Source organism: Ambystoma mexicanum, chromosome 8, assembly GCF_040938575.1.
Source record: "Ambystoma mexicanum isolate Mex_15411 chromosome 8, UKY_AmexF1_1, whole genome shotgun sequence".
NCBI lineage: Eukaryota > Metazoa > Chordata > Amphibia > Caudata > Ambystomatidae > Ambystoma > Ambystoma mexicanum.
In genome coordinates this window covers 808,695,325-808,709,763 of record NC_090929.1, presented here as the reverse complement: position 1 = coordinate 808,709,763, position 14,439 = coordinate 808,695,325, and the positions used below count along the sequence as shown (strand labels likewise).

The 14,439-nt window shown below is 45.2% G+C and overlaps 1 protein-coding gene across 1 annotated transcript in view; it reads right to left on the bottom strand.

The window, feature by feature from the left end:
• Nucleotides 1-14,439, bottom strand: part of NDST2 (N-deacetylase and N-sulfotransferase 2) — a 2,001,368-nt gene that overhangs the window by 950,864 nt on the left and 1,036,065 nt on the right. The window contains exon 8 of the mRNA XM_069610676.1: nucleotides 9,963-10,059. Coding sequence (XP_069466777.1) covers nucleotides 9,963-10,059 — 97 coding nt within the window. The remainder of the gene's footprint in view (nucleotides 1-9,962; nucleotides 10,060-14,439) is intronic.

The following is a 14,439-nucleotide window of genomic DNA, read 5'->3' as shown; positions in this document are numbered from 1 at the left end:
TGTTCTGGAAACAGTTATTTCCAATTGTGGACAGATGGCAGCAGAGTGCTAATGGTGATAAACATTTCTTTCATTCATGTGCAGAGTTGGAAAGCTGTGCTTGGGACTGCGCGGCTGGCTTGAGGGCTGCTGGCATCCCTGCCCTCCCCCAAAAGTGTTATTTATTGCTATATTGAAAACAGTCGATATGAATGACGGGCACTGGCCATCTTGTCCACCTGAAGATGGCAATCACCTTGCCTGCCGCAACCCCATACTATGTACTCGTCTCAGGCTACGACTTTCCTATAACATTGTGAACTTTTGGGTGCATGTGTTAGGAAAGATTTCTTGATTGTGGGTAATTTTCCTTCCATGTGGCAACCCCTAAACTTTTTGCTGTTGTTTTCACCAGGATCTAGACTTCGCCAGAGAAGTGCAGCCTTCTGCCGCACTCCTCTGGGCTTTCGCTCCATTCTTACGGGGAAACTGACATGCCCTTAAGACAGTCAGTACCGGGAAACGTTGTTTTCCGTAGTTTCTATATCATGTTGCAGCTTTCGTGCAACATGACACAAGAGGGCACTGTAAGCTAAGTTACTGCTCTCTTGGGTCTCTAGCCTTCTACAGGCCCTAGATACTCTTTTTGGATTGTAAATGATCAGTGCAAGTGAATCACGGACGGGACTGGTGGCAGCGATAGTTTGTGTTTTTGAGCTCCTTTTGGCGTTTCAAGCGTGTTTCTTGCGCTTAGCCCAAAATGGTGGCCTGGCTCCCAAAATGGCCAGACCACGAGGCTCTTTGACCGACTTGCCCCCTTCACCTTCCCCAGGTCGAGCCGACCCGGGGCCTTCCTTATTTGGGCATGTACTTTCCCGTGAAACACAGATGCTTTCGCGGGCTTCTACAGGCCTTGTGTGTGCCTCCAGGATGTGGGCTGGGATGTCTGGTCCCAATACACATCCTGGGTGCCAGAGAGTCTAGTGTGGTATGAATGCCCTGGACCACCGTGGTCCGTGATAGGTCCACGTGTGGTGTGAGTGTTTTGTGAGCAGATATCCCATTGGGTCCTCTACATTTTGGCGCGAAGGGAACCGTGGATAAGAGGAGGCTGGAAACACCACTACCATGTCGATCTCCCGAGTTCTCACGAACAAATGGATACAGGAGCCAAGAATCCTGCAACCACGAGGCTGAACGGAGGAATCGCTGGTGACCCGCTGAAGGACTGCTCCTCTGCACTGCTGTCGCCGGGTGAAACCCTTTCTACCTCTGATCGAACGAGAAGGCCTGTACTGGTACTTCGACCCTTGGAATAGCGGGAACAGCTATTCTCGGCACCTTCACCATCTCCTGCACGTAAGCCTTCGGAAGTCTCTCTGGGCCATCCAGTAGACTGACCAGCCTACCCAGGAGTCTTGCTCTGTAACCGCCGTCAGGTTGTGTTGTATTTCGAGTCCTTGTCACTCTCACACGATTCGTACACTTGGCATTCCCAGGTCTGAAGTGAGTAGTGCACATTTGGCTGAGATACACACGGCCGCTCTGTTGCCCGGCTGTGGTAACAAACTGTGCGGTTTCACTGCGTTTGGGACGTCCTCAATTCAACTCTGCTGCTGCGGAATCTACACGACGACGAGACGTCCCCTGCTCCGATCTGAACCTGCCAGCACTGAAACTGACGAGGAGAAGCCTGGGTCTGCCTGCATCGGGGACCGGTGAGTAGCTTAGCTAGGAACTGGTCGCCCTCCTGCAGTAGCCCATAGCTTATCCTCGCTGTGTCAAACAGCACGCCTTTCCGTACTCGCGCTCTGCTTCTGCCCACAGTGGAGGCTGCGCTTGAGTCGCGGAGCTCTGTTCATCTTCATTTGTTCACCGAACTGAACTGCCTATTTCCCTCGAAGAGACTCCCCATTTTGCCCGTTGGCACCAGCGTGTGCAGGTACTTTTGACCACAAGGCTCCACTCTTCGTAGGGCTTGGACTTCCTTTTAGTTGGGTGCCTCTGAAGGCGGACTGGGTTTGAGTATTGTTCGCACTGCCTGTTTTCCTCCCCCTCTAGGTGGTCTACACATTTCGTGCGTCTAACGCGTTAGACTCGTTTGTATTTGTATATATATTGTATTGGTTTGGTATGTGTTGGTTTACTTGAGTTATATTGTGATTTCTCGCTACGGTCATTGTTGCAAAGACCTTGGAATAAATGTGTCTATATTTTTAATATAACACCTGTTTGGAGTAATCTGTAAGTGTCCTTGCTGTGTGTGCTCATTGCGGGCTTTCAGTCACCCTCACCCCTCTTGAGACCTAGTCTTCACCGCCGCGATCGCTACCCTGATTGGTCTGGCTTGTCCAGAGGTAACCCTGTTCCAAGAAACTAGGTTGGCCTTCTGAACCTCTGCGCCTCCAGGACAGAGTTCAGAAATCCGTCTTAACAGCATGAAACTTCTGAACTTCTTTCAGAGCAAATGATGGGCCAATTCTACAATATACAGGACACTGCCCTGCGCAGCACTGACTGTACAGAGTCTTGCACTGTAACTTTCAGAGCCTTTTTATCATATCTATTTATGCCCATCCATGCAGCTAACTTTACCTTTTAAAGCCACCCATTTCAGTAATGTCTAACTTTAGCGGTACAAAAAAGTGCTGTATTGCTGCTCATTTTATGTCTTGGATACAACTAACCTCTGGTGACAATACAAATATTATAAAATTGCTAATCAAATACGTTTGTTTGCTAAAACAATTTTAATTGACAAACAATTTTTGAAAACTAATGTATGCCTTGCCTAAAACACTGCTTCTGTGTTGCCAATCCAAACAGATGGAGAACCACATGACAATACAGCTGTGTGGCAGTAGAGGGGATATGTTTGACACACCAAGACACAATGCTCATCTAGTGTACTTTATGGATGGTTCTTCCTAGAAGTACAAAGACAGCCAACTGTTCGCTGTGCATTCTCTGTGCACATAACGAAATGTGGTTGAAAGTGGAGAATTGTCGAACGTTACATCAACACAGGTAGCAGAACTAGTTGGTCTGATATGTGCTTGCAAATTGGCTGCGCAGGAAACCGTAAATATATACATAGATTGCACATATGCCTTTGGGAAAGCACACAATTTTGGTCGTCTCTAGAAGCAGAGCGGATTCCAGACCGGGTCACCCATAAAGTGCCATGCTTATTATAGCTGCTCTGTTTGGATGCCATAATGTTGCCCAAGCAAACAGCCATGATAAAATGGCTAATAAAAAACAAACTTTGGATAGTGAGGTCGCTTGTGGAAATGATTAAGCAGACTCGGCCACTAAATGTATGGCTATATCCAGCGCTGGGGCTCAGTACGGTTTAGACTGAAAGGAACCACAAAGTAATCTTCTTTTTGAACATTTGACAAATAAACACATATTCAGGAAGCAGCTCCAGCTATAGAGAAATACTTCAGGGCAAGACAAAGATTGTATATTGTACAAGGACTCTTTGTGGCTGAACAAAAATGGCAGCCTGGTCGTTTGTAAAAGTCTTACTTTTACATAGCCCGACTGTATAATGGGCTTAAACATGTGTAAAAAGGATGTGTATGGATCCTGGTTCAGGTTGGAGAACATACCATACTTTCTGCCATGGCCCAGGACTACTGTAGATCTGCCAGCTAAATAATACTGGAATACCAGTGTGCACTACACCAAAAGCACACCCTCCATCATATCATTCTTTTATTAATCTCCAGGTAGACTACATTCAATTGCAACAATGTAACCACCTGCAACAAATGCTAGTTGTCCACGATGTGTTCTATGGCTGGGTGGAGGCGTATCCGTGCAAGAGACCAGCGTCACAAGGCCAGAGCCTCTCAGTGGGGTGTGGGAGGCCCACCAGTGAGAAATCCAGAGCCAGTCTTACCCTGTGTCTTTTTTTTTTTAAATGCACCTTTGTCTCATGCCATACCGCCTCGAAAAGATTTCCAATCTTTGTGTTTTTCTAGAGACCACACATCTGAGCAAGGAAAAAACAAGAAACTTCAAAGTGAGAGACTTTATCGAGTGCATTAGGCCAGACGCAGAAATCCTGCGACCTGACCCCCAGTAGGCAGCCCCCCAGCCTCCTGCGATAAGCTGCCTGCAGAAAAACACAAGTAGTTAGAGAGGCGCACAGCAACACTATCTGCGCGCAGCAACAGAGAAGTCGTGCAGAGCTGCTGAGTGATGGCATTGAGCACGCACAGCCATCAGTGAGCGCCCTAGGCCAGCAGGGACTTACTCGAGGGACCAAAACCCTCAGTCATGGGGTTTACCTTAGGGGTGACGGGACAGTGCCCCATAATGCAAACGAGGAAATTTAACTTCCTAGGCGCCATTGTTCTGAAGTGGGTCCATGCAAAATAAGTTGGCGGGGCTTAACGCGCGATTCATAACTTTGCTTGTCATCACAATGTTCTAGGAGGGTAAGATCGGCCAGATTGGCCAGGGAAAGAGAACCAATCCAGAGATGGTGATAAAAAAAAGAAGTTTACGGGAGGAGTGGTTTATTTGGGTGATGTTTGCAGTAGAAGACCAAGAGACCAGCAGGAGAGAGAAAGTAGCAGCAGAGTGTCGGAAATGTCTGTAAGAAAACGGTATTGACTAGTGAGTGAAAGCGGTACATCATTGTGAGTGTACGTTAAAGTGTGGTTAGGAGAAGGGGAATAGGGAATAAATGTGTAATTAATGTGCGAGTGAAAGGGATTGTCTGATTTAGAGGTAGGTGCAGTGGTGTTAGTACTGTGAATGAGGAGGTTGTAGTGGAGGGAAGTGGAGAGAGGAGTGGTAGTATGAAGAGGAGCAGTAGTGCGGAGGGAGGAGCAATGTGGAAGAATAGAGATTAGTAGTGTGGAGAGAAGTAGCAGTTTGAAGTGAGGAGTAGTGAAGAGTAGTGAGTAGGCAGGTGTAGGAGAACCTAGTAGTACAGAGGAGAAATTAGTAATATCAAAGTGTGGAGGCCTAGAAGATACAAGAGACATTGGCGGGACAGAGGAAGAATTGAGTCAAGGACGGTGGATTGAGAGGAGGAGTGTAGTGGAAAGGCAAAGACAGGAAGAGGAGAAGGTGAGCATGATGGGAAAAGACTGAATCAAGCGGGCGACTGCAAGGCACAAATCCCACATCCCTGTAGATCACTTACAATTAGTTACGAGTAGGGAAAGTTAGGAAGTCTTAGAGTTTAGTGAGATAAGGTCACAGGCCTTTAGGGTAACATTTCAGTTCATTTAGTCATTATCATAGAGAGGGTTTAACAATCCCTATATACTAGGCGGGGGCTAAGGATGTCTGGGCTGGGGAAGAGGTGAACGAAGACAAGAGAGAGGGATGGCCATAGGCCCATTGATATTTCATTAAAAACCCTTGCACCACCTCCAAGATTTGGAGTGAGTCTTGTGCCATCTGTGATACATGGTGTCATCGTGGGATCCTCCAGCACCCCCGTACGCTACAGAGGTCACCCATTGTCATGGAAGATGCTAACAATTGTGAGACTGATCAATACAGCCTGGCTTCCCACCAGTCTCACAACGGGAGCAGCATGGAGCAACCATTCATGTGGAGATGAATAATGAACCATTCCTACACAAGGCTAAGTCATGGTTCGGTCTGTGTTACAAATTGAGATACTAGATGGAACCTATGGTAGAGTTGCTCCAAAATCAGTGTTGGTACATTAGTATTCCGTGAAGGTGGGAGCAGGAGTGATCGACCCCGATTACAGAGGCGGGGTTAAGGTAATCTTATTGAACCTCAGGAATACCCCCTTCATTCTGAAATAAGGCCAACCCATAGCACAACTTATATGCAAGAAGATGCTGGTCCCAGATATAGAGGAAGTAGAAACTCTGAAACCCACAGACAGAGCTGAAGCAGGATTTGGTGAAATGACTGAAGCACACAAAGCAGAAGCACAAACCCTGAGATGTCCCTGGGCCTGTTTCCGTTGAATTTGCCAAGACCCAGAGGATGGATCCAGTCTTGGACAAAGCCCTGAAGAAACTGGTGTTGGAGGTTGAGATTGGAACCCTGAAGACCCCCTCATTTCGTAGAGAAGAGAACTCCTGTACTGAGTCAACGAGAACCCAAGAGGATATGAGACCATAGGTCCCAAGTTAGCTAGAGGACAAGTTTTTTTAGTGGTAAATCAAATATGTTGGTACGGATTTGCAGAAGGTATTACTCTCCAAGGGAAGTCTTTGTTTCAGTCAAGCTACTGCTGCATACAAATTATAGCATAATCTTAATTTGATGTTAATTTCTTGCTCAAAACTAGTTCTAGAGTACATAACATTCTAGGAGGATGAAAGGTTCCAGGTGCCAAGTTTACAATCTAAATTTGGAAAAGATTGGACCCGACTGATTCCTCACATATTTGAGAATCGTATAAAGGTATTGACACACATACAAAAAAAATCAAAGTGGTTAAAAAGGGAAATTCATATAGTAGAGACTGTGTTTAACAAAGGGAAAGAAGCATTCCGGATAGCACACGGGTGTGCCATATTATGCATACCTATTGATAGAAAGTTCCAAAGCGAGACCTTTATCACCGTCTTGAGTTTGGTAATGTTCCCTGTCCTTTGAGAAGATATATTACGTTGTTGCAAGTGCAGATGTAGTGGGGAAAAAAGTAAATTACCTCTGGACACCTACAAACAACGGAAAACAAAATGTTTTGTTCCAGTATAAGAATTGATGAGGTGTTTGACAACCAGAATGAAGTAGAAACAGAGATTGATGCGTTAATGAATATATTGAAATTCAGATTTTAGTCTATTGATATTTTATTCATATTGCGCTCGTACAAAAGTGTTTCCGAGCGTGACCAGACAAGGGAGGGGAAACAACGGAGAACAAAAACAACTATCTTACTAGGCCCAGTGACATTGAGAACGCAGAAGTGCATGTGAGAGGGGAAAAGTGCATGGGAGGGGGGAGACGTGGAAAGTGCGGAGCAAAGGAGAAAACAGATAAATAATAAATAATGAACAAACAAACATTGGTAATACAGCCAGCAAGTGGCAAGTGCTGGGTTTAAGGCAGCAGACAGGGTATGTCAGATAAGTGCAGGAAGAAAAAGGGGGGACTGTATGGGTACAGATACAGATCCCAGTGGAACGGGTGGCCCGGAGGCAGTGTGGGAGGGTGGCAGGGTGAGCAGGTACCAGGGCCCGGAATACAAAGGGTAAGCCAGGTGCACGGTGCCGAGTGAGAACAGATCAGCAGAGGAGAGGGGGGGCCAAGGCCGAAGCAAAGAGGAAGGTTTTGAGGTGCTTCCGGAACCAGAGATGGTTCTCCTCAAGTTTCAGAGTGGCATGGAGGCTGTTCCAGAGGGAGGCACCAGCCAAATACAGAGTTCTACTCCCAGCTCGTTTCTTTGAAAAACGACTGACCTGAGGGACTTGGAGGTGTAGGAGCGAAGAGCTTGAAAGGGGAGGTATTTGCAGAGGAATAGCTGAAGGTATTTTGGACCGAGCACCCAGAAAGCATTGTGGAGCATTAAAAGTCTGAGTACACTCTGTTCCCATGAAACATTTACTATTCGCACTCGGGAAGGGAGCTCAGCCAATAAGTGGATAGCAATTCAAGCGAGAACACACTGTGTACCACACACATTTTCCAGTCAACCAAGGTACTTCCACGGGTGGCGCCATCTTGATTGTAGGGAGCATCTTTCTGTTGCCCTGCCACGCCCCATCCTCCCCCCACCGCTCTAAGATATTTGCACCCCCCCACCCCCACTTACCCGTTTGACCGGAGCTTTGTGCTTCGGTCGCGGCACTCAATCCCATCCTCGGCATCCGTCAAATAGAAAAGGGGGTGTGAATAGCAATCACCCCCTTGTGGGGGGTGGGGGAAGCGTACATGGCCAGGACGTGCCCACACCCCTCGCTTCGCTCATGGCTGCCTAGGCTTGGGCTGGAGAGCCGTTACCGGCCATGTACACCCCCAGACTCCCAGGGCATGGGTGATAGCCACATTGTAACAGGGCTGTTTGACTTGAAATAGTACTGTTTTCTACACTTGCATTATGTTGCACTTTCGTGCAAAATGGAGGGTAAATGTCAGAAAATTTTAATAAAATTTAAAAAAATACACATTCTTTACATTGTATTTCGCTAGGGACCTAAGATAATGCAAAAGAGACTTGCATGTCTACCAAGCTACAAGAAACCCAGCATAAGGTTTGGAAGGTAATCTAGATCCACCACTCCCGGGCTCTTTGCAGGGTTTTCCAGATGCCAACTGGTCTTAGAAGGGGAACACTAGATGAAATAAACCAAAGGAGGTAACATTAATCAGTTTCTCCCTTTTTTTTAATCTACTGGGCTCCCAAGACACAGTGCGAGCTTCTGGCGTTTGCTATTTTCTGCACTTCCCCTTTCCCTCTGAAGTATTTGCGCATGTAACAGAAAAATCAGCATTCAATCGGTTAGATCTAATGGTTCTAGAAGAGCCCCTGAGTGGGGATCCTCTGTGTTGTACCAGGCAGTGCAGTGGTCAGTCGATAAGTGCCAATCCCCCCATGAAGGAATGCTCCTTGATGAAGTGCTGAAGAGAAAACTGAGTTGCTCAAAATATGTCTACTAACCACCCAAGGCACAGAATAAATGGTTCTGTGAGATAATCTCACCTTGAAAAAGTTGGCAGGTAGGCGTTTTTTTTTCCTGACCCCTAAAAATGTTTCCCCAAATATTTTATGAGGGGTATAATTATATATTATTAACTCCAATCTTAGAATATTTGGGGAAAGTGTTTGATTGTCTGGATGGTGCCATTTTAAGGAAATGTCGCCACCTGGCGGCCAATTTCGCGGCGACATTATCACTGGATATCGAATAAACCATTCTAAGAGAAAATATGCCAGGACGGTTCCATGTCATTGCATCGGTTTGTTTGTTCGCTGTGTTTTTTAAAGCGATTATTTTTTCGAAAAAAACATCGAATTTTTTTGGGAGGGGTTCCAACCCTCCAATCCCGCCCTTTTTCTAAAAAAAAGTAGATGGTTTTTTTTCGAGAAAAAAAAATCGTGGTAAAAAAAAAACCGCGAAAAAGCATCCCGCGACGAAAGGACGTCGTACTGTCACAGGGACATGCAGAAATCCCAGCAATGATTGGGAAACTCCAAACACTGCATGAGGATCTGCTCCAAAGAAACGGCATTGCACACAAGTGCCACTCTAAGCCCCCCTGAACTTGATGCATAGACAAGCTGCGGCTCTCAGTAAGGAAATCAACACGCAAATGAAAAGAACAAGAATACTTGCTGTCATTCAGAAAATGAACCCGTCCCTGCCGTTGTAGACAAAAGGGCTGAGGCAGGCAATAGCAGTGGAGTGGAGTGGCTTGGTCAGGGGTTGGGGCCTTTGACATCTCGTAAGTAGACCAGCCAAGTCCCTAGAAAGAAAAGTTCAATAGTGCTACTTTTCGTCTATTTACTAGAAATGTCCACACTTAACTTCTTGCACAAATATATGCTCTGAAAAATAAGTAGGGAATATTTTTTTTTAATGAAATGAGCTTCCAAAAGCTAAGATGGACGTTGCATAACTACTAAGAAAGGAAGTCAGACAAAGCAAGCAAGACAAATCTGTGCAAAACGAATCATTTTTAGTGGATTAAACCTTCATATGCATTGACATACTCGGATCAGTCATTAGTTTTCATACACAGCCAGCTATGACATGGAGCAGGCTGTGAAATTCTGGCATGCACTTTGCATTGATTCACCACTAAATCATGTTTTCGAACTAGTCTTGGCTCAGCAGAAATACAGAGGATTAGATCGAATGGTATTTATCTGGCTTAATCACTTCAATTTGAACCACAGTTGAAATGTGAAAAATATGGCAATACCCCCAACATAAATCCTCTTAATAATTACACTTCTAAATATTTCTGCGCTATATATTTGCGGCATATTAAAATAGCATTACGAAGGAAGTAAGAGTTACCAGTTTTCTGGGGTCCAACAACGAGGAATTTAGGAAGCCGGTCACAGGTTTTTTCCTTAGACCATATATCTTTATGCCTTTTATCATCACATGGATTCTACACAATAAAAACAGATTTATTTTGTCAAACCATTATTGGGGAAAATGCCATTGCTCATTTTATTCTGTTTTGGGAGCTGGTGTACCCTAGCGATTTAAATACATTTTGAATACATTTAAACAAGTAATAGAAAGCATACTTACAAAGTGACACATTCTAAAACGTGCATGCTGTTCAATCAAGAGCGACACTGAGGATGCAAATTGACACTTCATAAACATTATAAAAATATTTAAAAGTCCCTTGTAAAATTCATCGGACAACACAGCAAGCCTGTTTTGATGTACAATGATATTCCAGATCAGGTTACCATTAAGGTCTCATCTTCAGAAAATCGTTTAGATAATGATTCTAAACCCACGTATCTTTAAAAGCCCAATCCCTATTTGCAGAATTCTGAATGGTAACATGTTTAATCAAGGCAAATGCAAACAAGCGTGTTCGACATCTTGATGTCAAGAATAGTTAACAATATTGGCTTGTACTAAAGCGGAGGATGATCAACCTCGACATGCCAGGCATTAAAAAATGACAGGTATCCCATATCTAGCTAGAAGCACATTTTCACGCTTACATTGAACAAGACGACCCTTCTAGAGCACTGGTCAAATGCAGGTACTGCAACTTATTCAGAAAAAAAAGTGAATGTCTAAACCAAGTAAGTCAGGTGTCGCATGAAATTTAGACATCTTGTACAATCCAAGTATGATGGCTTAAATAAGACTGACACGTCCTAAATCGGAATAGGATATTAAAAAGACACATATAAAACATAAGAGGATGAAAAGGACAAACAAAAGAAAAGGAGGAAGGACTACAATAGGCAGATTAACATAAAAGTGGCCCCCTGGGTGAGGTGGAAAAAGGGGGTGGGTGTGTGTGTATATATATATACATATATATATATACATACTCATGGTGTCTATGCATAGGGTGTCAAGATTTTAAAAAGTAAAAAAACCGGGAAAGGGCATCTAACATAAAAGTAGGACTAACTCTTGAAAGTGGCTGTCAAGGGACTACACTTCAGTTTAGGTTGGAGGAGAAGGGGGTTTGGGTGTTACTGTTCAAATAAACACACATTCTAATTAATTTATCACAAACACTATCTTAAATTGTAAAATGCAGCATTTCTTCTATGCCAGATTGTGCATTAATGCCTGTCAGCTATAAAGACAGACTACCAAAAACCGGGACCACTGCAGATTCCAATGGAAACAATCTTGAGAAAGGGGGACAGAGCACCAAAAACCGGAACAGTCCTGGCAAAACCAGGACGTTTGGTCACATACTTGGCAACATTCTGTGACCTAAAAGATGTAGGATTTTTCAAGTTTCAAAAATTATAATTCGCATAACAATGACATCACAGGAAAATACAAAACATACATTGTTGGCACCCTTGAAGCATTCTAAAATACACAACCCATCAAAACAGCACAACATGGAAACATTTTCAAACGTAAAAAACGTATAATTCTGAATGGTAAATTAACCCCAAATTTAATTACTTAACTTCACAGAATGTAATCACACAGAGCTGGTAGGCAACGTTTGCCACTGCTCTGTAGCAGCGGCATTGGCAATATGACAATGCATTACTTACCGTAAAAGCATTTCTGATGGTTGTATCTGCTTAGATTGACATGCTGTGCATAGGTCCGACATCCAGTGGTCACTGCAGAGTATTGCATTTTGTTTTTCGTAGTCGAAAAGGGGACGTCGACAAGGCGTGTCTGTAACACTATCCCTATAGTGACGTGCGTTGTACCCATAATCCCTCACGCGTCGAGGTCCCTCTGTTTGTATTTTTCTGCCCTGAGGGAGCCTTCTAGACTTGAGTGAGTACAGAAAAGAGAGATATAGAAAAGGATGTCTATGTTCCTTCCATCCGAGCGGGGAGGAAGGGTGGGCGCATGTGAATCTAAGCAGATACAACCATCAGAAATGCTTTTACGGTAAGTAATGCATTGTCTTCTGATGTTTGTTAATCTGCTTAGAATCACATGCTGTGCATAGACTAGCGAGCAGTACCCGGAGTTGGAGGTGGGTTGTGAGAAGGAACAGTAGAGAAAAGATGTCTTAATAATGCTTGTCCCACCTGGGAATCAGATCTAGAGTGGGCATCTAGACAGTAGTGTTTTGTAAAGGTGTGTACAGAACTCCAGGTTGCCGCTTTGCAGATGGACTCAAGGGGAACATTTGCAATGAATGCTATGGATGCCCCAGTGCCTCGAGTAGAGTGTGCTCTTGGCTTGAAGGGTAGTTCTCTCTTAGCAAGAGTGTAACAGAGAGTGATGCATTGTACAATCCATCTAGATATAGTGGATTTTGAAACTGCATCTCCTTCTCTTCCTGCTGCCACCGAGACAAAGAACTGATTAGTCTTTCTCAGTGGACTAGTTCTTTCCATGTAAAACATGACAGCTCTGCGCACAACAAGTGTATGCAGGCTTTTTTCTCCTAGATTTGAAGGATTTTGAAAGAACGTTGATAGTTCTATAGACTGGTTGACATGGAATTTGGAGATGAATTTCGGTGGGAACCTTGGGTGTGTGCGTAGAACCACTTTATCCTTGTGAACTGTTACAAAGGGGTCTAAAACAGAAAGGGCCTGTAGTTCACTTACTCTCCTAATGGAGGTAATAGCTATTAGGAAAGCAGTCTTAAGAGTGAGATCTTTACGAGTTGCCTTGTGCATGGGTTCAAAGGGTGACCCCATGAGCCTGGTGAGTACCACATTTAGATCCCAGCCGGGAGCTGGGTTTGCTATTGGAGGGTGTATTCTCTTTACCCCTTCCATGAAGGCTTTGATTACTGGGATCTTCCACCACGATACTTTGAGTTGTGAAGTGGTGTAAGCAGAAAGCGCTGCCAGGTGTACTTTAATAGAATTGAATACTAGACCCGAGTCCAGTAAATGGGTCAGGTACAGAATAATTTGTGTGGGAGAGCAGTCAACGGGGTTGATACTCTTCCCTCTACACCAGATGACAAATCTTTTCCATTTGCTAGAATAGCAGTGACGAGTGTTAGGCTTTCTGGTCTCTCTGAGGATGTCCATGCACCTCTGTGGAAGTTGTAAATGTCCAAATTCTATGACCTCAGGAGCCAGGCTGCTAAGTTCATGGTCTGAGGGCATGGGTGCAGTGTCCTGCCCCTGTCTTGTGACAGGGCAGGGCAGTTTCGGGCAGGGCAGTTTCACTGGAGGAGACATCTCCAACAAGTGAGCGAACCATGGCTGTCGGGCCCACACAGGGGCCACCAGTATCATGGTAACTTGTTCCTGGTGCATCTTGTGCACCATCTTGTTGAGAAGGGGAGTCGGGGGAAAAGCGTAAACAAATTTCCCCGACCATGGAATCGATAGACCATTCCCCTTGGACTGGTTCTGGGGGTACCTGGAGGCGTAATCTTGGCATTGAGAGTTTTCCAGAGTTGCGAACAGAGTTGCGAACAGGTCTATTTCTGGGAAACCCCACTGTGTGAAGACGTCGAAGACGATGTCTTCTTGTAACCGCCATTCGTACTCTACGGGCAGGGGGAAGTCTCTGCTGAGTTCGTCTGCTAGCAGATTGAGTTCCCCTGGTACATGTTGTGATAGTAGGAACATGTTGTGTTTGAGAGCCCACTTACAGATGTTCTGGGACAGCTTGGACAGTCCTGGAGAGTGAGTGCCCCCTTGCTTGTTGAGGTAGTACATGGCTGTGGTGCTGTCTGTGAGGAACATCACTGTCTTTCCTTGTAGGTGTTCCTGAAAGGCTTTCAGTGCTTTGAACACCGCTAGTAGTTCCAGCAGGTTTATATGCTTGGATGCTAAGCTCGGAGTCCACGCTCCGTGAGCAGTGTGATGAGATAGGTGAGCCCCCCATCCTGTAAGGGATGCGTCTGTGGTTAGAGTGGCTTCCACTGCGGGTGTGGCAAAAGTTTTCCCTAATAACAGGTTTTCTTTTGTCCATCACCGTAGCGAGAGAACCAAGGCCTGCGAGACCACCACTAGATCGTCCCATTGTCCGCTGGCCTGACACCACTGGCTGTTGAGCCACTCTTGCATTGGGCGCATGCGCAGGCGCGCGTGAGGTACCAAATAAATACATGACGCCATCATTCCTAGCAAGCGCATTGCTTTGCGTACCGTCACCTCTCGACCTGCCACATAATGGGGGATCTGAAACAGCATGTTTTGGACCCTCTCGTTGGAGGGGAAGACGAGGCCGTCCTTTGTTCGAATTAGAGCCCCTAGGAATTGTTTGATTTGGCTGGGGTCTAAGCTGGACTTCTTTTCGTTGATGGAGAAGCCCAGTTGGAACAAAAGGTCTACAGTCTTTTGGGTATTGGAGAAGCATTTTTCGTAAGAATCCCGTTCTGAGCCAGTCG